Consider the following 24888-nt stretch of genomic DNA (forward strand, 5'->3'; position numbering starts at 1 on the left):
ATATATACTTGAAGGTATGTGGAAGTGCAATCAATGGTAGTGTTGTCTAATGTGTAACTGTACGATGGGAGCATTCATATATACTCGTTGTATTCCTATATACCCAAAGGTCCAAACACGTCTTCTAGCCTAGACCAACTAAATGTGTTTTTACTACTTCAAATGCTCCTTAGATTCATTAGTAAATTTTAAATGCTTCTCTTGATTAAGGTTTCTGTTTGACCATAAAAGTGAAACATTCACCTAAATTTTTAAAATGCAACTAATATGAGAGAACTCTTTTTCAATTCGATGAAGATCTAACTAGAGGAAAAGAAGAGGTTTCAATTCAACAATGTAGAAAACAAATCTTCCAAACAAGACCTTCAAAGACACTATTCCAATTTCACAATTTCAAATCCCTAATGCACAAGAAAATCAATTTTTCTTTTTCGTTTTTTTTTGAATTTTCAATAAAAGAAAATTGAAATTATCACTACATTATTGAAACAAAAGAAATTTGATTAGATAACTACTATAACTAATGAATTAATAATCAAGTCATATGTAAAAAGCTCTAATTGGAAAGAAAAAAAAAAATTCCTACCAAAAAGAAATCAAACTCAAATTTCACACAAATTGTTTCCTTTAGAGAGAATAAAACAGACCAGAGACTCTAAAAACCACAGCAAACAAGAAAAATTTCAAAGCAAGGCAGGGAAGTACTAATTTTTTTCATTTTCCAGAAATCATTGCAAGTAGTCTATAGGAACCAGTGTGATGGGTCGCACTTAACTGAAAAGTTGCAATGCATCACACTACCACAGAAAAGAAAGTGTGATGGGTCTGTTTCGCACAAAAAGCAAGGAAAAAACCCTAATCAAACTCGAAATTCAATTTTCTAAAGTCAATTTTTTGTCTGAACAAGTCAAAAAATGTCGACGACAAAGGTCTTAAAGGACCATGGCAAAGAAGACCATCGAAGAAAAATTGTGTCCCCAACAAAGTCACCAATTTGTTTTCTGGATAAATCCCTTCTGCAGATAGAAGCGATCTCCCTAGGTCCAGTGGCTTAACATAGAAACAAACAAACAAACCACATTATCTTTCCCTATAGATATTTGAAGTGTAAGAAGAAAACCTACTTGGTGTTTAGTGCAAGCTTCCTTCTTCTCTTCACCCACTCACTCCAGCTCCAACTTTAACTCCTGAAAGTAGAGCCTGTAAATTAGCCAAGACAAGCAAAGAGATTGAGATATACAACATGATATATTCAAATAACTCTAAATAAGAGATCAAGGAACCTTATTCTACACATGTATAATCAAAGACATGATGTATGGGAAAAACAATGCACTTTATATTAATGATAACAGAGAAAGATTACAACCCTTGTTGAGGCCTTGATGTTGCAAATATCTCCCAGCCTTCTCGTCCTTTCTTTGCCACAATGATAAATCCTTCAATCTCACCAATGCATAAGGATGGATTATGGACCTCCAAACTCAAACTGATAGCATAAGGGAAAAATCAGAGTCTCCAAAAGCCAACCCAAACTCTATAGCAGGTACTAATTTTATAGGGCAAATGAGGAAGTTTTAGATCCACCATACTAGGGCTAGATCCACTTTTAGAGGATTTATGTTCCATGAGATAAGAGATAAAGCTCATTAGTAGGAATTTGAGATCATATTCAATAGAAAAAGGATGAATCAACTCTCGAAACTTCTAGAGAAGGAAGCTTTGAATTTCTATTTTATTTTTCCTCATTTCCAAGGGTCATCGCACTTGTAGTAAAAGCAACATGTGTTGATGAGTGCAAGTTGCACATCTGTAGCATGCGCCATCGCAAATTGTCATGAAGCTAAGTGTGATGGAGTCTTAAATTAGGGTTTTGAGCCAATGTAATCCAATATCCTTATAACTTATAGAAATAGTTTTTCGTTTGGCCTTGTAGGGGATTGATGCAAAGTGTAATGGATGACAAGATATCTGGGTTTGGGGCCTTTTGACTAAGTGCAAAAAATGGCCTGTAACAATATGCATATAGTCAATCTTCAAATACAGAAATATCAAAACTAATTTGTACCTTGAAGGGGGGAAACTTCTCCAAAGTGGTCACTCAAGGAAAATGTATTGGTTATTGGCATCTACGAATAATCTAGGAAAAATTATCCATCGTCTCATTCCTTTATCGAGCAAGGGCTTCCTCAAGCAATAGTTTAATAGGATCTCTTGCTCCCTCGTTTTTCATTTCTTTTTCTATGGGAGGCCATCAAGGTTGGCGAGTACAGCCTCGAAAGCACTCAAGTAGTTCGAGTCCCACCTCCTTATACCCAAACCTCATTGGGGACATGCAGAGAAAAACAAATAAAGCGCAGACCACTCTAATACCACTGATTCGAATTTATGAAGGGTAAAAAATAAAATACAAATTTATAACAAAAACATGGAGATATAATAAAACTTGACTTCTATATATAAATGGAATGTGTTAGAAGTGTAAACAATGCAGAATGAAAAAAAATCGCTCGATGGTAGTAGCATATCTCTGAGAAGAGATGTGATGGCTACGCACTTTCACCAGAAGCACTACAATGAGGCTGAAATTCCCATTTTAACATAAAGTTGCAATGAGAGAAACCTAAACATTATAAAACCTAACCTTAGGAGATGAAATACCAAAAGGTTTGTGGCCCCGATTGGGGTTAGTTGGTACATCAACTTCCCACAGTGATAACTTTTGTATGCAATCTTCATTTGGTGCGCTTAGTAGCCTATTGGAAAGGTATAGCCAAGTAGTACACACTTCGACTGTGCCCAGGCAAATAGTGTAGGATTTTGTCGTGTCAAGAAAAGGTCGCTTATGACCTCAAATGGCCCCAGAATTTCAGGACCCGAAAATTTGTAGTTAAAAAAAAGTTGCCCAGATGGAAAAATGTGATATTAGCTAGTGGCATAGGTGGGTGGCCAACAGTGTCCACCTGGATCATATCCAAAACTTGTGAAATTTTAAAATTTTATTGTCAACTATATTTTTCCTTTTATGCATTTTTATTTATAGTGATATATGTCCAACTAATTTGGCATAAATAAAGGAACAATTGTTAAATGATTTGACATTTGAATGAAGAATATAAGGCACTGATTTTATTGATGTTGTATTGTTGTTGTGCATTTGTTATTATTGATGGAAGAGAGTATTTTTAGATGTGATTATTGATTGATTAGTTACCGTGATACTTAAATCTTATCTTTCGGGTTTGGTATATTTTCTCCTTGAATTGGTGAATTTTGGATTGTTTGGAAGTGAAGCATTGTACTCTCTCTTATTCTTTTGTACCTTGTTTTATAGAATCACTAAGGCTGAAAATTCACAATGCTAAGATCCAATAAATATTTTAGGTTGAAAGTAAAATTTCTAGGAAACCGTAAGAAAAGTTTTGAAATAGAAAGTAGACTTCTTTTTAGAGAGATTTCTCTTACAAGGTATTAGGGTTTAATCTTGTAAAGAAGATGTTGGAGATCACATTCGTATTACTTTATTTTTTTCCATCTTGTGTTAGAGATGTGACGAATAGGAGAAAATTGGTCTTCCTCTTTCTCTTCTATCTTGTTTTGTACTTTATCTCACTTGCCTTAGAGTCACTAGGGTTTCTTGGAGCTTTTATGAGCGTCTTGAAAATTGTGGTTAAGGTTTCCTCCCTTTGAGTCTTGGAGATTAGGGTTTTGAGATGAACCCCTAGGTTGTGCTTGTTGAAGTGAAGAGGAGGAGATGTATTCCCTTGTAGGACATGTTTGTGTGATGTTAGCTTGTTGGAGCTTCTTAGGCTAAAACTAGTTGGGACACTTGGGTATCTTTTCTCTTGAATTGCATAGTGGATTCGCGTTGTTAAGAAGTCGAATATTATTCATTTTTTCTTTTGTTTTATTTAAATTTCATAATATCCCTAATGCTGCAAACTCAAAGGGTTAGGATCCAAGAAAGCACTAGTGAAGAGGTGAACTTTTTGTTTTGAATTGAAGTATTAAATTGCAAAATTTTCTAATATAGATAAATAAAGTATTGAAAATAAAAATGTTCTTGTATCAATACTACAGCTTGGCATTTCTACATTTTTTAGCCACCAAAGGTTATTTTCTCAATATTGCGGTTCTAATTCAATTGGAAATTCTATTGTGTACATAAGTACTTGAAAATTTGGTGTTGTAACCATACAAAATAAAATTATAGATTATTTTCCGAAAAGAAGTTATCATAATCTTGGTTTTATCAATGATAATGGAAAGCTCTTTATGTTTGCAGAAATATTGTTGTAGAGATTAAGTTGCTTGTAATCTTCAATATCTTTTGCAAGGAGAATGATATCATCTACATATAGAAGAAGAATGACAATGATTCCAACCATGTTAATATCAATGCATCCCTCCTCTTTTAAATATTTCTCAATTTTTTCAATGTGGATGCCAAAATCAGTAGGAGAAAAGGGGTCACCCTTGCTTGACACCAATACAATAATTAATGTCCATAAGTCACTCATTATAATGTTGCATATTAGAAATAACATTTTCATATCATCTTCTTCAAGCATTTTCTTGTGACCTTTTATTTATTTTCCTTTTGTAGTTGAGGTGTGATACTATGCATGGAACACCAATTGCATTGCTTTTGTTTCTCCCCTGATTGCAACAATATTTTAGGCTTATAAAATATGTTTACATCTCTTCCCAAACTCCCCCACTCATTTCTTTAGTCATGGTCTCAATCTAGCATCAATTTGATGATGTTTTTTCTCCTTGGTTAAGTTTCAACTTCTTTAAATGAATCATTAGTTATGGTTGTTGAAAATGGTTGTTATGTTGGAAATAATACTGAGAGGGGGGGTGAATCAGTATTATCTAGCAATTTACCAAATCTTCCTTATTTGATTCTTTTGAAATATTCTTGTATATCAGTACCATAAAACAATGAGCATGAATAAAGAAAATAGACAGTCACACCAAAGAACACAAGATGTAAGGTGGAAACCCAATGCGGGAGAAAAACCACCTGCTGCAATATGTCTCTATCTTCTTTCAAGAAATTCTTTTTACAATGATTTTGTACTGGTGCAGTCCTTTACCAGCACGCAGGCTGCAACCTGCAGAGAGCTACAACTCTCTCTCGTTTTCCAGACTCTTCTGGAAGGGAGCTACAACCCCCTACTTCTTTTCATGAAGAATCAAATGATCAACAAGTATACAACAGATACAGTCTACGACAGATATCAGATCAGTAATTACAGAAACAACCCAGAACACCTTATGAACAGAAATATACAGTCAACAAATCATCTTAAGACAGGGACGCATATTTTCTTTCTGTGGCCTGCGACTGGGCGCAGTGTACCTTATGCTGTTCTGCGTGCAGACGCACTGTTCCTCTTTGCTTTTCTGCGACCGACGCACACAGAAACACTATCGCGCCGCGTCTTTCGCTTCAGAGACGCACCCAATACCACAGCCGCGCCGCGCCCTTTGCCTCAGAGACGCACCTGAGCCTTTACTGTACTGCGTCCCGGCGCACTTTCCCTTCACTGAATCTGCGTCCCTTCAGATATAGAAGATAAGAGGACTTCAGAACCAACCCAAACACTCAGATCCACAGATCTGATCATGCGCCATATAGATCGTAGTCCATTAGAAGATTTGCCCTTATAGATTTGGACTAGATCTCACCAAGAGATATTCAACCAAGATGATGCTTAATCCAAATGAACTCCTTTGCTTTATATAGGCAAGCTTCTCCCCAAAGCGTGGAACAATACCACGAGCCGACACCATAGAAACACAAAAACCGTCGGCTAGATACCACACAAGAAACCCCCACGTGCTTTTCTCTGCCTTGAAATGTGTGCACTGGGCGGACGCACCTCCTGAACGGCTGGCCTGCGTCCCTGGACGCGGGTTCTGTATGGTATACCTGCGGGGACGCACTTGCTGAACATATTTCCTGCGTCCTTCTTGATTTACCACCTGAAAGAGTTTGCCATCAAGGACAACACCTGAATCATAATGCCAACAAACTCCCCTTTGGACTTGATGGCAACCACATAATCTTCAGCGTCATCATTCTCCCCTTTGACATCAAGGGCAAAGGGTATGCTCCCCCTATGCTCATGCTTCTCCAGATCTGTAACCAGAAATCCATCATGAAGGAGACAGAGACATATTGCAGCTATTTCCAAGATCTCCTTCTCCATAATGCCAACAATGCATTATGTGCTCCCCCTGAGCCTATACCATCAATAGGAAGATGATCAACAGTGAGATGATGCATCAACAACCCCCAGCTTTTGCCTGAGGTATTCAAAAGTGTCCCTGGGCAACGGTTTGGTGAAAATATCAGCAACTTGTTCCTTAGAAGGAACATACTCCAACTTGACCTTCTGTTCAAGTACTTGTTCCCGGAGAAAATGGTACTTGATTGGTATGTGCTTGGTTTTTGAATGCATAACCGGATTCTTTGAGATGCTGATTGCACTTGTGTTGTCACATAAGATAGGAATAGGAGGTGTACAAGTGATTTGATAATCCTGCAAAGTCTGCATCATCCAAAGAAGTTGGGTGCAACAAGATGCAGCAGCAACATATTCCGCTTCAGCTGTAGACAAGGCAATTGAACTCTGTTTCTTGCTGAACCAAGATACCAGTCTGGGACCCATAAAGAATGCACCACCACTTGTGCTTTTCCTGTCATCCACGCTTCCGGCCCAATCTGCATCTGTATAAGCATGAAGAGTGAGATCTGTATCTCTAGGATACCATAGGCCATAATTTTGAGTCCCTTGAAGATATTTGAAGATTCTCTTCACTGCTTGAAGATGAGTCTCCTTTGGATTTGCCTGAAACCTTCCAACTATTCCAACTGCATGCATGATGTCTGGTCGGGTACCTGTCAAATATAGTAAACTTCCAATCATAGATCTGTAGGTTGGTTGATGTACTGCTGCAGATTCATCATTTGCACTGAGACTACATCCTGTGACCATGGGTGTACATACTGGTTTTGCATCTTCCATGCCATATTTCTTCAAAATCTGCTTGAGATACTTGGTTTGAGATAAAAAGATTCCTCCTTTCTTTTGTTGGATTTGCAAACCAAGGAAGTATGTCAGTTCTCCTAGCAAGGACATCTCAAATTCTTTCTGCATGACCGAGGCAAAGCTTTGACTCATAGCTTCTTCATTACTGCCAAAAATAATGTCATCTACATACACAACAAGTATTAGTAATTTGTCATTTTCAACTTTTATATAAAGATTGCTATCTGCTGAACCTTTTGAAAAACCTTGTTGATGAAGATATTTGTCCAACCGGTAGTACCAAGCCCTTGGAGCTTGTTTGAGACCATAGAGAGCCTTTTTTAATCGGCATACAAGATTTGGATCGTTTCCAAGAATGAAACCATCTGGCTGTTCAATGTACACTTCTTCATCCAAGTCTCCATTCAGAAAGGCTGATTTCACATCCATTTGAAATACTTTGAAGTTCTGACAACTTGAGAGAGCAAGAAACATTCGAATGGCCTCAAGTCTTGCAACAGGAGCAAAAGTTTCTTCAAAGTCTATTCCTTCTTGCTGTGCATACCCTTTACAAACAAGTCTGGCTTTGTTTCTAATTACTTCTCCATTTTCATTCAATTTATTTTTGAAAACCCATTTTGTTCCGATAACATTCTTATCCTTTGGTCTAGGAACCAGCTCCCAAGTGTTGTTCTTTTCGATTTGCTCAAGTTCTTCATCCATTGCTTTCACCCAACATTCATCTTTGCATGCCTCTTTCACATTTTGTGGTTCAGTAGAGGAGAGTAATGCCAAATAACTTGAAGCTTCTGCAACTGTTCTTCTAGTTTGTATACCTGCTTCTTTTTGTCCCATGATCTGAGATTCTGGATGGTTCTTTTGAACATATCTGGATGGAGTCTTTTCTTCTACTCTTGTTCTTTCTTCTGCTTCTTCGTGAGGTCCTTCTTGAGATTGTTCTTGCGGTTCTTCTTCTTCATCATTCTGTCTTTGAGGGTAGCTTTCATCTTCTTCAATGTCTTCACGATGTATTTGCCTAGGAATGTATCCCTTCTCATCAACCACTACATCAATGCTGTCAACAATTCTGCCAAGTCTTTTATTGTAGCATTTGTATGCTTTGCTATGTGGAGAGTAGCCAAGAAGAATTCCTTCATCTGCTCTAGGATCAAGTTTGCCAAGCTGCTCCTCAGTATTCTTGATATAGCATTTGCTCCCAAAGATTTTGAAGTGCTTTACCGAAGGAGTTTTACCACTCCAGAGCTCATGAGGAGTTTGAGTGCTGTTCACTCGGACATTTGTCTTGTTGAGAATAATAACTGCCGCATGTGCAGCTTCACCCCAGAAGGTTGCAGGAGTTCCTGATTCATCAAGCATAGCACGAGCCATTTGCTGAATTGTTCTGTTCATTCTTTCCACTACATTTTGCTGAGGAGTTCTAGCTGTAGAAAATTCTCTCCTTATCCCATGTTCATCACAGAAATCGAAAAATTCATTTGAAGTAAATTCTCCACCTCTGTCGGATCTGAGGCACTTAATTTTGTGACCTGATTCATTTTCAACCAAAGCTTTGAAGGATTTGAATTTTTCGAAAGCTTCATCTTTGTGCTTCATAAGTCCTAACCAAACAAACCTGGAGAAATCGTCAATAAATAATATCAAGTATTCCTCTCCTCTAGGTGTTCTTTTTCTGAATGGTCCACATACATCTGTATGTACTAGCTCAAGAGGCATGCTGGCTGATCCTTCTTTCTCTGGAAAGTTAGTTCTGGTTTGTTTTCCAAACTGACATGATCTGCATATGGTGTTGTCAGGAATTTTGATATCTGGAAGATCGCGAACTGCCTGATATTTGCAAGCTTTCCTTATTTGTGAGAAGCTTAGATGTCCCAACCTTCGATGCCATAACCAGTGCTCTTCATCCTTGCTTAGATAGCATTGTTGTTGTCCTTCATCAAATATGTATAGATTATTTGGAGTTCTTTTTCCTTTAGAACTGTTTTACCTGTATCAAGATCACGAACAAGACATCCATTTGATCTGAATATAACCTCGGTTCTTTGATCACACATTTGGCTTACACTTAGAAGATTATGCTTTAGTCCATCAACAAACAAAACATTTCCAGCCTTAACATCTTCTTTTAAAGGAGCAATACCTTTTCCTTTTATAGTTGCAGGAGTATCATTTCCAAAAGAGACTTTCTTTCCCTTTTCTAAATTAGAATAAGATTCAAGTTTTTCTTTATCACCTGTCATATGCTTTGAACATCCACTGTCAATGTACCATAGATTTTCTTGTCCTTCTGCATAGAATGCTATCCCACATCTTTCTGTTTGAGGTTCCTTTATTTTCCATGTTTTGGTGCCTGAGGCTTGTTCTTTTTTTTGTTCTTGTACCTTTCTTTCCGGAAACCTGCTTCTGCATTCAAAGTCTTCATGTCCAAAATTATTGCAAATAGAGCATTCAACTTCATTTTCAAGAGCTGAAAAGTTGTTATAGGTCCTTTTTGTAATCCCTGTCATACTTCTTTGTTTTTGAGCTTCCCTAGTCATGATTGTTTTATACGCAACACATTGAGCTGCTTTGTGACCAAAGTTATGGCAAGAAAAGCATTGTCCATTGAAGAAGCTTCTGCGATTATTGAATCTACCAGCCAACTGATTGTAATTTCTATTTTCATCTATTCTTGAACCAAATTGGGAAGATTTTACCTGTGGCTGGTTGTGGCTTTTGTTCACCCTTAAGCTGGATTGCCCCTGATAGTTTCTGTTTGACGTTTGTCCCTGCTTTACCTGATGATCTTCCTTGTGCTCTTGCTCATTTCTTCTTGCTGCATCAAGATAACTTTTTGAAGTGGATGCTTGAGAAGTTTCTCCATTATAGCCCAGACCTGTCTTATTTAGTGGAGACCGCTGCACACTGATAATCTCATTCAAAGTTTCAGATCCTTTGACAAACTTGAGATTGATAGTTTTTGTTTTCTCAATTTCTTTTCTAAGACCAACAATTTCACCTTCTAATTTTTCAAGATGTTTTTCCTTTTCATCAATTTGAAATTGTAGAGTATCAATAATCATGTTCTTTTCTTCTATACATCTCTTGAGTCTAGTAATTTCATCATAAAGGTTATCCACATCTACAGCATCCTCATAATCATCATCTTCAAATGCCATTAACAATCTGTATTTGTTACCTTGTTCATCTTCATCACTGTTTGATAAGCCATCACTATCTTCATGGGTGTAGTAGCTTTTCTTATTTGCACTCTGTTTCTTGTTCCATCTAACTGGTTCCTTTCCTTTATCCTTATAAGAGCATTTTGCAGCATAATGACCTACTCTTCCACAAGCAAAGCATTTGAAAGGTAGCTTACCTCTGAACCTTCTAGAACCCCTTTGAAGATTTCTAACAAAATTTGATTCTTCTTCCTCTTCTTCTGGAACATGACTTGCTTCATAGTGATCTTCTTTGCCTGATGCTTTAAAAGCAGCTTCCCTTCTGTCTGATAGACCTCCCTTTCTCATTTCATAAGCAGTTAGAATTCCATGTAGCTGAGACATAGTGAGAACACGGAGATTTTCCTTTTCCTCTACTGCAGATACTTTAGATTCAAACTTGGGGGATAAAGATCTTAGAATCTTTTGAACTACTATAGTCTCTTTTATTTCTTCACCCAAATTTTTCATACAATTAACAATCTCATCTACCCGAAGAAAATAATTAGCCACACTTTCATCATTATACATCTTGAGAGTCTCATATTGAATCCTGAGAGTTTGAAGTTTAGCTTCTTTTACCTGTTCATCTCCTTCATAGCTAGTGATCATTTTGTCCCATATCTCTTTTGTTGATTTGAAGTGCATGACCTTCATGAACTCTGTTTGGGATATACTTCCTAATAGAGTACTGACTGCTTTTGCATTTGTTTCATACTGCTTTTTCTCAGCTGGATCTGTAGGAGTAGCTGAAGGAAAGGCATAGCCTGATTCTACAATGTTCCAAACTTCTGTACCAAGAGATTGAAGATATGCAGTAACTCTTACCTTCCAATAATTGAAGTTTGTCCCATCGAAGACGGGTGGCCTGATTGATGCTTCTCTCTCGTAGTTGCTCATGATGAACGATCTACCTTCAAGCGATCAAGCTTTTCAGAAGGACATGCTCTGATACCAATTGTTGGAAATAATACTGAGAGGGGGGGTGAATCAGTATTATCTAGCAATTTACCAAATCTTCCTTATTTGATTCTTTTGAAATATTCTTGTATATCAGTACCATAAAACAATGAGCATGAATAAAGAAAATAGACAGTCACACCAAAGAACACAAGATGTAAGGTGGAAACCCAATGCGGGAGAAAAACCACCTGCTGCAATATGTCTCTATCTTCTTTCAAGAAATTCTTTTTACAATGATTTTGTACTGGTGCAGTCCTTTACCAGCACGCAGGCTGCAACCTGCAGAGAGCTACAACTCTCTCTCGTTTTCCAGACTCTCCTGGAAGGGAGCTACAACCCCCTACTTCTTTTCATGAAGAATCAAATGATCAACAAGTATACAACAGATACAGTCTACGACAGATATCAGATCAGTAATTACAGAAACAACCCAGAACACCTTATGAACAGAAATATACAGTCAACAAATCATCTTAAGACAGGGACGCATATTTTCTTTCTGTGGCCTGCGACTGGGCGCAGTGTACCTTATGCTGTTCTGCGTGCAGACGCACTGTTCCTCTTTGCTTTTCTGCGACCGACGCACACAGAAACACTATCGCGCCGCGTCTTTCGCTTCAGAGACGCACCCAATACCACAGCCGCGCCGCGCCCTTTGCCTCAGAGACGCACCTGAGCCTTTACTGTACTGCGTCCCGGCGCACTTTCCCTTCACTGAATCTGCGTCCCTTCAGATATAGAAGATAAGAGGACTTCAGAACCAACCCAAACACTCAGATCCACAGATCTGATCATGCGCCATATAGATCGTAGTCCATTAGAAGATTTGCCCTTATAGATTTGGACTAGATCTCACCAAGAGATATTCAACCAAGATGATGCTTAATCCAAATGAACTCCTTTGCTTTATATAGGCAAGCTTCTCCCCAAAGCGTGGAACAATACCACGAGCCGACACCATAGAAACACAAAAACCGTCGGCTAGATACCACACAAGAAACCCCCACGTGCTTTTCTCTGCCTTGAAATGTGTGCACTGGGCGGACGCACCTCCTGAACGGCTGGCCTGCGTCCCTGGACGCGGGTTCTGTATGGTATACCTGCGGGGACGCACTTGCTGAACATATTTCCTGCGTCCTTCTTGATTTACCACCTGAAAGAGTTTTCCATCAAGGACAACACCTGAATCATAATGCCAACATGTTATTGGTGTCAAAGGCTATCCAAATGAAAAAGAAAGTTACATAGTCATATAGTATATTTTGAGACTTCTAGAAATATTTTTTTGGGTTTTGAATGCCCCAATTAGATACTCCATCTTTGAATGCAATTTTACTCTAATTACCTAGCTCAAATGGGAGCATAATATATATGGTTGGAAATATTACTCTAAGACCTTTCAACGGTATATGGAACCCCTCTAACTCCGCACGATTGAGGAGAAATGATTTTTTGAATATTCATTCGAGTATATCTAAGCAAGTGAAGGAGCAGTTCTAAGGTTCATACCTCATGAACCAAGTGAAGTGAACTCGAGTTGGAGATGTTTTATGTGGGAAGGGTTTTTGGCACATTTTTGGAATGGATTTTAGCACTCTTTGGAAAAAAAAATTGGTCTTGGTTAGAAGGAAAGTTACAAAGATGTTCTAGAGGTTAAGTTACATCCCTATTGAAGGTGAGTTTTAACCCTTTTAAAGGCCAAACTTCAGTCATGTTGAAGTCAAGTAAGTGGTTCTTATATAAAGATGTGTTTCATGATTTATGTACATCAAATCTTTTGAAAGATAAAATTAGTTAAAATAATAAAATATTGATTCACCCCATCTCAGTATTTCCAACAATGGTTTCATAATCCAAAACTATCATCCATTTTTCCACGTTCTCTTTTAAAATCTTTAGTTAATTTTTTGAATCCATATTTGTTTTTCAATGTGTTTTGCTTGATCCATTCATTGGAAAATGCTTTTCCAAATTCTTCCAACATCATGATATCACTAATTACATGAATTACCATTGGAAATTTGATTTATCAAAAAATATTATTCAAGTTGTTCATTTATGTCATGCAACCATTTGTTAGGATGCATCACATCTTTATCATTAGAAAAATGTGGGATTGTCAACGATTTTTAGGTTCCATTTACAATTAAAATGTTCTTTAATACATACATGGAGCTAAATAATGTGGTTGTTTTATATCTTTATGTTTCTTTGTGGCACCTAAATTTCACCCAATTTGAATTTTATGCTAAAATCTATTGAAAATTTTGCTACTTTTATTTCCTCGAGATTTTCTCAAGATACCGACACTTTCAAAATCAAACAGAATAATGAAAAATCAAATTCAGTTTGAATATTCACTTCTTTTATCTTCCACTTTCATTGCAACCTCCGATCACATAAATATTTGAATATAATTGAATTGATTAGCAACATCAACATAATCAAGGAACATTAAGCATAGATAAGAAAATTCAATAATAATAATTTATATTTATCAGTTTCCCTCATTTAATATTACCAATTTGTAGCTTTACTAGTAGATCCAAGTCGAGTCATTTATCCCATTGGAGTAGAAGCAAGGGTACCTAGAGCAGTGGTTCCATCTCCAAATCGTGTTCGATACCGAGCACCTATAGATCGATACCCATAGCCATGTCCGACACCTATAGATCGATATCCATACCCATGCCCAGCATCAAAACCTGCGCCTTGTTTCCCCCTACTTTTACATTAGATACAAAAAAGCAAATTCAATAATATTTTAGTTTCACCAATCCCTATCTAAATAATTGAATATAATTGAATTGATTAGCAACATCAACATAATCAACAAACGTTAAGTATAGATGAGTTATTCAATAATAATAATAATAATAAATTATCAGTTTCCTTCATTTTATATGATGATACCCCATATTTTTACATTATATATAGAAAAGCAAATTCAATAATATTTTAGTTTCACCAATCCCCATCTATTAATGATACTTCCTAATTTTACCAAACAAATGTTTTATAAATATATCATCAACATCGCTGAAAACTTAATTCATAATTTTACTATTAATTTATCAAAACCCTAATTTGACAATATCAATCTCTTATCGTTTCCTACCATTTTTTAAACCAAATCAAACAAATGTCTTATAAATATATCATCAACATCTCTGAAAACTTAATTCATAATTTTACTATTAATTTATCAAAACCCTAATTTGACAATATCAATCTCCTATCATTTCCTACCATTTTTTAACCCAAATCAAAAATATCAATCTCACCACCAATATCTCACTACTTTATAAAAAAAACTAACATTATGAAAAGTACATGTAAATACAACCAAACAATATATATCAAATGTGTTTTATCCTTTTAAACAGCTAAAACCCATGCGTAATACAAAGAGCTAAAAAGCTCAGCACAAAACTATTGATACTAAAAGAAATCCCATTATAGAGTAAAATAGTCTTGAAAGAGGCTAGCAGTACTATGCAGAAAAAAATGGGGTTCAATTATGTATTTGCGAGGGAGAATATTTCATCTAATGCATATTATTTAACAATTCACTTTTGTTTATTTTGATGGCATCCAGATTAACATTTATTTGGCACTAAATTAATATTTATTTAAATATTATATATATATCGTTTTGATGCATTCGTTGTTGTGTGTCTACATTTAGGTAGGCTTTTAAATGTTTTTATATTTATTGTCAAAATTGTATTGCATTTTCCCATTTCATTTTAAGTTTTTTCTCCTCTTTGTTAAAAGTTAAAAAATATATTATAATTAAGTTGTTGGTGGGCAATGAGTATAGTCATTACTGGTTGTTATCCATATATGTGGGTCAACTCATTACCATTATTCAAAATGACTAGGCTACCTGAAATAACATGCTAGTATTCTATAAAGGATCAGAATTCCACTCATGCTAAATCTGGCTAAATCTTGGGCCCTAACCCAATTTGAGCTCTTACCCCAAGACCAAAGATAAATTTTAGCAAAAAAATTATTCACAAGACCAGGTACCACCCTCCCCATCCATGACACACCAAATATCATTCACCCCAAAATATTTACAACGAGACTATGTAAAACTTTGTCCTCTCTTCTGATATATATATATATATATATATATAAAATCCCTACACCACCCCATCACTAACAATGTGTTTAAAGAAACTCTCCCAATCATAACTAACAAGACTAACAATGATGTTTAAAGAAATCTCTCCCAATGATAGCAATTTTTATCTTTAAATTTTAGAAAATAAAAAATATTCAACACTACTTTTAACCTTCACAAAATTGTATAATTCAAATCTTGGCTTTGAAATGTGATCCACTAAACATCCACACTAACACTACTTTTAACTCTCACAAAATTGTATAATTCAAATCTTGGCTTTGAAATATGATCCCCTAAACATCCACACATTTGTTTCCAAATCAATTCCTAATTTTATAAACCACGGAACCAATGTTTTCTCATTCAAAACATTCATCAGTACCCAATATACTGAATCCATCGCCACAAAAACCTTTCACATAATCCAAGAGACTAAATCCATCGCTAAAGGGCTTAATCCACTGTATTTACATAATTTCCGTAGCTTAATCCATCGTGCTTGCATAAAATTATATTATAGATGAGAAAATGAGAATTTATATTCAGCCTGGGACAAATATTTTGCAACGATGATTTAGATTTGTAAATCACATCCCTTATAATTAGCATACTTTTTCTCGTTTAAAATGTAACAAATGTGAACATGTAATGTGCCATTTAGAGTTTTGCATTTGTTTCTTCTAGCATAAATTTGTAAGCTATATTACTAGTTATTCACTTTATCATTAAGTTGTCATGGTTCTCGAACTCTAGCCTTGGGTAGCATGAATCATGTACCAAGTTCACACGCACGGACATTCCCCTGCAAACCCTGGAGACGGCAGAACCCCTCAGATTTAGTTGCCACCTTCCCATTTAGAAAAAAGATTCATCTCTTCCCATTCAGAAAACTAGGACATACGCTCAACAAATTTTCTCTAAGGTTTCTCGGTGGTGAACATTTACTAGGAAAGTAAAATCAGGAATTATCAAACATTTACTAGGAAAGAAGAATCAGAAACGAGGTGAAAAAAAGCCTTTAAAACAAAGTTACCCTTCCAAAACCTTAATCCTTGCTTTCCCACCGTCATTAACTCAAAAGCACCAAGTTACGTTCATTTTTTCATTTTCAAATCAAGGAAGAAACAATCCAATAAAGAAGAATAAATAAATAATATCATTTTTCTTACCATACACAAAAGTCACGAAGTGGACTTCACCATTTGATATTTAAATTGGCAAAAGTATTTTTCCAGTGTTTATTCTTTTTTTTATCTTCTTACAGATTCTCAGTGATGGCTTCGTCAAATCTGCTCTATCCATTCTGCAATTATGTGGAAAACAAAGGCTCCCAAGGTTCAGGGGAATAAAATCATACATCCATTGCAACCCTTGTTCTTTAAAATGAAAAGGATACTATACTAAGGTTTTAATTGCCACCCATTCAGAATTCTTTTCTAAAAATTTCTTTCAAATTATCTGTGATGGCTCCATCAAATCTGCTCTATGCATTCTGGAATTATGTGGAAAACTAAGCCTCCCAAGGTTCAAGGGAATAAAATAATACATCCATTGCAACCTTTGTTCTTTAAAATGTAAAGGATATCATACTAAGGTTTAAATTGCCACCCCTCCTACTCAATCGCAAGTCTCCTCAGTGACAGGCAACAGGTTTACCGATTCTGCTGATTAAAAAAACGACTTTATTTGCCACAATGATTGGTGATGTGGGAACGATGGAGGCAATCTACCTCAGATGCAAATGTGGAGGTAAAGCATTTGAATTTGCATGATCACAATTTTTTGAAGGATGTTAAATTTAAGTCGAATCGTAAAGCCAATATGTGATATTCTTTGTTATGCAAAAGCAGACAACCTATGGAGATACGTTTAGGTGAGATTCATGAGAGAATCGACTCTGTGCAAAAGCATTCAATCCACCACCAAAAAAATTCCCAACTAATAATCACAATTGAAAAAATATTTATACATGGATAGTGAAATAAATTGAACACCATATCTAATATGGCAACCTATGCAATTAACCCAAAATGATATGATACTACAATATGAAAAAGCCTCCATTCATAGATAGAAAGGTGATGAAAGAGTTTATGAATGTTAGAGAAAAATAAATAAATATATATATAATCCTCTAGAAGAGACACCCAATTTACACTCTCAGTTTGCGTAATTTTAACAACTATGATTCATGTTTGCTTCACATGCTACTTCAAGCAATGGGCATTAGAAAAAATATCCTGATGATTGGTGGTGGCTTCCTAGTGTTGATACTCTTGAGTTGCAGGAATTTGACATATGATTACTCTAGCAGGAAGCCAATTCCTCTTCCTGTTAAAGGAACTGGAGCACAGATTGAAAAAAAACCACTTCAGTGCCAAAAAGGCAGATAGTATACATTCATAGCACACATCGTCTCATTTCTTGAAAAGACGCAAGGTAAAAAGAGAGTCCAGTCCAAAGATGGGACCAACACAAAAACGATGTTATATGAGTGGAGGAAGAACCACAACTAGATGGCTTAGTCCACGTAACTCTCAGCACTATTGTCAAAGAGGAGCTTATGTTTGAGAACAGCGATTACCTGAAGAGCCTTTTGACTGAGGACCTTCGTTATGCTGATTATTATGAAGATGCAGAGCTGGCATACTCGAGGAAGCCGAATTAGCAATGTTTTTTCGATTAAGATGCAGCAGAACCAGCACACTTGACTTGAGCAAGCTGAATGAACAACGTTTTTCTCATTTTCTTTTTGAAACACCACTAGGCACTTTTTGAATGTAGCACGTGTTTGGCTTAACACACGAGACCTATCGATGTCAAATGGTAACAATCAAGTTTAATGCTGTTTAAATCATTGTTTGATTGTTCGGTGTTGGATAAGAATTTTGTATCATGAATACGATTTTATATTAGATATATCCTTTCTGTTACTTCCAAGTTACACCATTTCAGTTTTATATGAATAATGAATTTCATCTAGAAAAAGATATTATCTATCAATGTTCATTTAGACAAATTCCAATATCGTTGTTTTTTGAAAAAAAAATCATCTTTTCCCTCTTTAAAGGTAGAATGTGTTGTTCCGAATTTCATATTTATTTCAAGATGTGTTTGATCCATATAACTATTAGTATGCATGTGATGGTTACTGGTATGCATGTGCTAGTACCTGCATGGCACATGCAATGTGGTTGTATAAAAATAATTAGTTCCAATAATAATTAAAGCATGGCAAACGTGCTATTTTTCCGAATCCGTGGATTATTGCAAATACACCTTTTACGAGATGAGCAATAGAGGTCATGCGAACACTTGGAGTCCATCTGATTCACAAGTTATTCTCATCGTTAGTTTATTGATTTTCTCCCCAATTCTGTTAAATCCAATCTATGCAGATCCAGAAGATCAGTTTAATGAACAATGGCAGATGCTTCAGCACGAAAATGCTTGGGAGAATATACTGTACAGATGCATGAGAATAATGCATCTTGAGGCAAAAAAGTGAGATTACTAAACATACCATGACAATATAGCCAACCGTGCTGTTCGATTGTTTTTCCAGATGGAAGAGAACAAAATTACAGCCATCTTTCAAAGGAAGCAAAACAATGTTAAGATAAACTCCAGCTCTTTCACCTTTGGTGAACCAGATTTCACTTATTGAAATTAATTTGACAATTAATTTTTCGCCGTGTAAAGCGAGGGATAAAGGGAAATCAGTCTTATATACAGACGAATAAAAGCATCCAACCCCTCTGAACTGAAAGATATTTGAGAACTTTCCGAGAGCATTAAGCAAATAAAATAACATGAATAGGAAGACAAGTATTTTGCATAGATAGAGTTATGCTTGATCTTATGGGAGGAAACATTCAATCTCAATCCAAAGCTTGCCCAAAAATTAATCCTCAAGAATCTTCAATTTTTCATGGTAATTCAATGAGAAGGACTAATTCCAACCAGATACTTTCCAAAGAGTGTTCATTGTTTTCCTTCAAAGAAGCTAATTGGAACTAGTCAACATCAGAAAGTCCAACAAGAAAATAAGACTTGCAAGACAAAATCTGACTGTTGTTCATACACAGATCATGCTGATCGATTTCTAATGAAGTTTTAATAGAATCCAATTATTCAAAGGATTCATTAAAAGCAAATCTCTATTTTGGACACTTTTAGTAGAATCCAATAATTTGAAGGATTCATAAAAAACAAACGTCTCTTTTGAAACTTTCGACCTCTACCCATAATAGGAGTATTGGACTACTGGGGAAAACATCAATACTTCTTTTGTCATAAGAATATTCAATAGCAACATACAGTTCTCTCAGGTCATTTGACTCATTCCTCATTTATAGCGGCATGTCCACAGAATGCATATTTATGGATAGACAATCATAAGATATCTAATCCTCCCTCCACTAGTGCATACCTGCCCAATTGTTCCTGGTCATGGAGAAATTTGCTTCACATAACTTTAATGCTAAGTATTTCTGGTCATGGATATTGCAAAATTTGCTTTCCACCAATTAACTTGTAAATTCTTCCGTTGTATATATGAAGCAATGTTCACCTCGCTGACAAATTTCTAAGCACATCAGGCCTGCCACAACATTTCTTCCACTTCCGCTGTGATCCACAAGAGCAGCTTTCATTCCGCCCTTGTTTCTGCCATGTGACAGCCATCTTTCCATTTGCATTCAGGGTTACAGAGCTTCCTTGTTCAGTGTGCAAAGATTCTGAGCTCAGAGCCCTCTTTCTTCCATTGGATGTTACTTCCTTTTCATTCGAGCTCTCTAATCCATTCTTCTCTGCACTCTGATTTTGTCCTACAAGCATTCCAGACTGACCTAATATTGGCTTGCCACCATTTGCATCAAACTGACCAACACCAGAGATCCCATCCCCCACTGCAGTTTTGTGCACTGCTGTAAAGCCATTTGCACTACAATCATTCTTTTGCGGAGCCTTAGACTGGGTTACATGCTGTGACCTGGTTCTCCTATCCAGAAAACCACGAGCAAATAAAGGTTTTGCTTTTATGGTGCTTCCTGTTTGTCTCTTGGCTGCTTCACATGAAACAAAAGCTATTGTCTCGGCTTTGGGACCCATGTCAAGCTCAGTAAAGACAGGAGTCACCACCTTTGACCCATCTACCGGGGTACAAGAATTTTCATGTGAAGAAACATCTAAATGAGTTCTAGAGTCCACATCAAACTGAGCAGAAGTTGAAGTCACCAACTTGGCACCATCACCATGCAAATAAGAGTCTTTGCGTGAGGAACATTCTCCACTTGATGTAAATGAATGATTTTTACCATCTTGAGATGAAATAGAACCAGTCATAGGAGACAAACTTGAAGGTCTATTCAAAAAACCTGGAGTAAATATAGTCTTTGGTTTTACAGCTTTCTTTGCTTGTGTACTGATCAGTTTACCATTACTGCAGGTAGTGACAATTTTGGCAGAATCTAGTGGACTAACAGAAAGTTCATTAGTAGAAGCAGAACCTTCTAACATTGCACCTTGTGCATTTTCCAGACATCCATTCTGCTCATTTTGACATGTATCACTGTGTTCCTTTAAGTGCTGGTGTGCAAATGACCATAATTCTGATGTAGAATCTGCAAGTCCCTCCACCATGCCATCCTCAATAGGAAATCCCTCTGCATCTCTAGTTGATTCACATGACATTACATCATTATCTGTTGCTAATGTCAAATTAAATTGGGAATCAACAAAGTCTTTATCCTTGTTGAGTATTCTTGGTTCTGCCGCTGATGACTGAGCAGCAATGCATGGCATGCCAGGATGAGAATCATTCATAATCGCTTGCCTGGAAGAAGAACCTACATGTTTATGAGGTTCATCCCCCACATCATTGTCTTTCTCCATCATATCAGCTTCAGAAATATTGTCAATCTTTCCAGCCTGACCACATGAATCCCTGTAGTTCAGAACAGTTCCATGTTGATTTTCGTATGTAACTGTAGGCAGGCAGGCATGAACAGATGAATTCAGAGAAGCTTCACCATTGTCACAAGAAAATGGTGATATATTCATAGTAGGTGGAATACATTGTGAAGAATTATCCACAATTCCATTTATAGCATAATCGTTAAGAAAACCATGAAAGTTGTCACTGGAATTTTCAGCTGAGAGTTGTGTTACTTCATAGCCACAATCCATCTTTTCTGGGCCAACTACATCTAAATCACAGTTCTGAATGGTAGAAATCCTGCTTGTATCACTTTCAGTCAAATCACTGGTCCTCGGGGTATCTAAATATGAATGCTTTGAGGCTGAGCAACTGCAATCTCCATTATCTAACCTATTGTAAGGGAAGAAAACCAAGCCTGCCAATGGATCGAATGAGATGGCTCTTTCATTTATATTGTTCATAAGCAGGCTCTGCTTCATTGCCACAAGAGAAGGGCAGGAAGAACTCCTATTCAAGCATGTGTTCAGTGGCTTGGGTTGAGAAAGGGGGGAATGAACTGTATTCAGGCTCCTTTCTCCAGCTTTCGTCGATGACTCTTCTGAACAACTTGAATTACTAGTTAGCAATCCTGATACTTCAGATGTCACATCTACAGGCACCATATCCACGTCACAACTACTCAAAGATCTTGTAGCTAAATCTGACTCCTGCATATTTCTTAGCTCATCACTGCTTGTAAGGTTGCCCAAAACTTCAATCTTTTCAATGGTAGCTTCTTGTCCATTACCAAGGTTGCTCCTGAGGGGTTCCACCACTTCAAAGGGACTGGATAGATATCCATCTGTCCTACAGGATGTAAAATGAGATTGATTGTGAACAAGAGATGTACTGTGATTAAAATCATATTTTGCCACTTTTTTAACTGCCGAGGTAGGGCTATCAGCAACAGCTGAGGGGGGTCGAACAGATACTCTGTCACAAGGGGAAAAAAGTTGTAATCTTAAATCAGAACAGATAATCAGAACCTTAAAATCACACAACTTTCATAAATTGCTACAAGGTAATAAAGAAAACAAAGTAGGATCATCTGTGCCAATAATGTGCTATGCAACAAAATCAAATCTGAAAAACAATCATCAAGAATTCAACAATAAGTTAAAAAATCAGATTCCAGAACCACCAAATCATATGGCAATTTTTTGTGGAATGCAAGGAAAATATTAGACCAATATAGAAGTAAAATGTCATTTTTCTCTGAAAAGAAAATATTTGTAACATTACCATGCAGGAATTCAATTTCAGAAGGAAGAGACACATCCCTTCTTGCATATATTATGAAACAACATGCATAGACTCACCTACTGTATAGAAGCATATAAGCTCTTTCAGACAATACGTCCTCTAGATCAACTCTCTTAACCTGTAAACAAAACAGTTCCATAAGTACTGACTCAAGTCTCAAACTACAGCAAGGAAAGATAACTTTGCTGCATTAAGGTACACAATGGATCAAAACTATAAATCATAAAAGCTGTACTTACTTTGAAGTCATCTATTCTATACCATGATCCATGCAGGTCCTTTACATAACAAACATAATGCCCAAAAAAGGAGGCATTTAGCATATCGACGTGCACAACAACAACATAAAGCTTGTATATATGCAAACCATTTCCCTTTCCACTCACGTAAGGTGACAAATCCAGTGTTTCAGGGAATGTTACCCTCTTGTTCAACTTGCCAAACCTCCCAGTCTGCATCTTCATAAAATATTCTTGTAAGAACTAAAGAGTAAAGTCCATAAAAAAGTCATGAACTGTATGAACCAGGATAACATTAGGACAATGTGCAAACATGGATTAAGTTATGGTGGCAAATAGAACCTGAAATCGTTTCAGTGCAATTGTAAGAATATTAGGAGCCTGATGGACAGTAAGTTGTTTCAATGCCTTCACATAAGCATCACATCTGCAATCATAGTAAGGTAATAATCATTACCATTTTTCAATGAATAAAAGGATTTGCATACCTTTCTCAGTGTCATAATCACAGCTGTAGGGGAAAATATCATACTATATCAATTTATAAAGGGTTGTTCATAGAAAAAAACCTCAATGATAGAATAAGGTGAAGTTTTACAAAATGGCCTAATTTGTAAAACTAAGCCATGTATCGTGTGTGTCTAGTGACAAAAGGAATTGCACAGATTTCACTACATCTCAAACCTCTTGCAGTGAGATACTAAGCATCCATGAAAACATGCAACATCCAAGTGCTCCACTTTAAGCCGCCCCGCACCAGGGAAAGTACCATGGATGATTTATGGAAATAAACTACTTATTGACTGGTTAAACTTAACATTCTAAATAAAGTCCCATAACTTACGTAAGTGCCCAGGCAGAAACAGGGCAATGGTTTAATTAAGGCCTTGATTAATAAGTTTGAAGGGTACCTCAAATAACAAAAGGAATTTCACCAGGTTTGGCTACAGTTCAAGCCTTCGAAGGTAACAAATGTCAAATGCCCATGCAATTTTGAATATTTATAGATATAAAAGTGATCCCCTTTAAAACAGAACCGATGAAGCACACTCATTATTGAAGTCCTGCCATTAAGATTTTATTCTACACACCATGGCATTAAATAAGATACAAACATACTTAGTATTGTAGTTACCACAGCGCAGAGGTGCGGACTCCACCTAAGCAGGTCTGAAATCTAAATTTCTAGATCATGGGTAGAGGAAAACATACTGTCCACATTTAAATTATGTCAGCTCGTTACTAGACACAGAAATTAAAAAAAAAAAAATCATAAGCAAGAACATAAGATCTGGAAACTGGCAAGAGCCAAATGTCACAAATATGTCAAAGCCAGAAAACTTAAAATCATGCTTACCTTCCATATAATGAGAATTAAAATAAAATTAAAAAACAAATACCCCCCTCACAGTTGGACAATCAACTCACTCACAGTTGGACAATCAACTCACTGTCTGACTTGCATCCTCCTATTCCATCAACAAACTTTATGTTCTCTCATCCTTTCTAAAACTTTTTGTTTTCTGCTTTAGCCTAAATCACGCAGTTCATATTAATACTTGAATTTGGCAACAATGAGTCCAGATAAAAATGCAAGTGGAAAAAATATGATCAAATTGACCATTAAATTCTGCAAAAAGAATAAAGCAAATTATTATATCATTATACCACCCTGATAAAGCATCATATATTGTTAAAAAAATGTCTCATATGTGCACATACACAACACACAAACACGTAAATTTTGTTACAGCTAAGGAATGAAAGAAACAAATCTTAGCAATCCTTTTACGAATTTTATAATAAAAAATTTTGCTGAAGTTCTGAACCAATTAATACAAAACTCACCATTAAGTTCACCATTGAATGCCACAGTAAATTTGCCAGTGGTGGAGACTAATATTTTAGATTCTTCATTAAGTTCACCACTGAATGCCACAGTAAATTCGCCAGTGGTGGAGACTCATATTTTAGATTCTTTTTAAAAGCCGCCTTAACTGAGTGGACAGGAAAATAGATTTCAAATGCAACTCACCTCTTAGGTAAA

General features: G+C 36.3%; 1 protein-coding gene across 2 annotated transcripts in view; it reads right to left on the reverse strand.

Moving 5' to 3' along the window:
* Window positions 1–19661: 19661 nt before the first annotated feature.
* The window catches only part of LOC149244247 (uncharacterized), an 86123-nt gene continuing 80896 nt past the window's right edge, over window positions 19662–24888 (reverse strand). The window contains exons 8-11 of one of the 2 annotated variants that reach the window (XM_089374773.1): window positions 23184–23268; window positions 22842–23054; window positions 22659–22720; window positions 19662–22272 (exon numbers count right to left, since the gene is read on the reverse strand). In XM_089374773.1, the coding sequence (XP_089230899.1) occupies window positions 19929–22272; window positions 22659–22720; window positions 22842–23054; window positions 23184–23268 (2704 nt within the window). In that variant the 3' untranslated portion in view covers window positions 19662–19928. Of the gene's footprint in view, window positions 22273–22658; window positions 22721–22841; window positions 23061–23183; window positions 23269–24888 lie in introns of both variants that reach the window. The other variant, XM_089374772.1, reaches the window with a different exon arrangement.

This window comes from Pinus tabuliformis, chromosome 8 (assembly GCF_031772625.1).
Source record: "Pinus tabuliformis cultivar Carrire ecotype Pingquan chromosome 8, CPIR1, whole genome shotgun sequence".
NCBI classification, from domain to species: Eukaryota; Viridiplantae; Streptophyta; class Pinopsida; order Pinales; family Pinaceae; genus Pinus; species Pinus tabuliformis.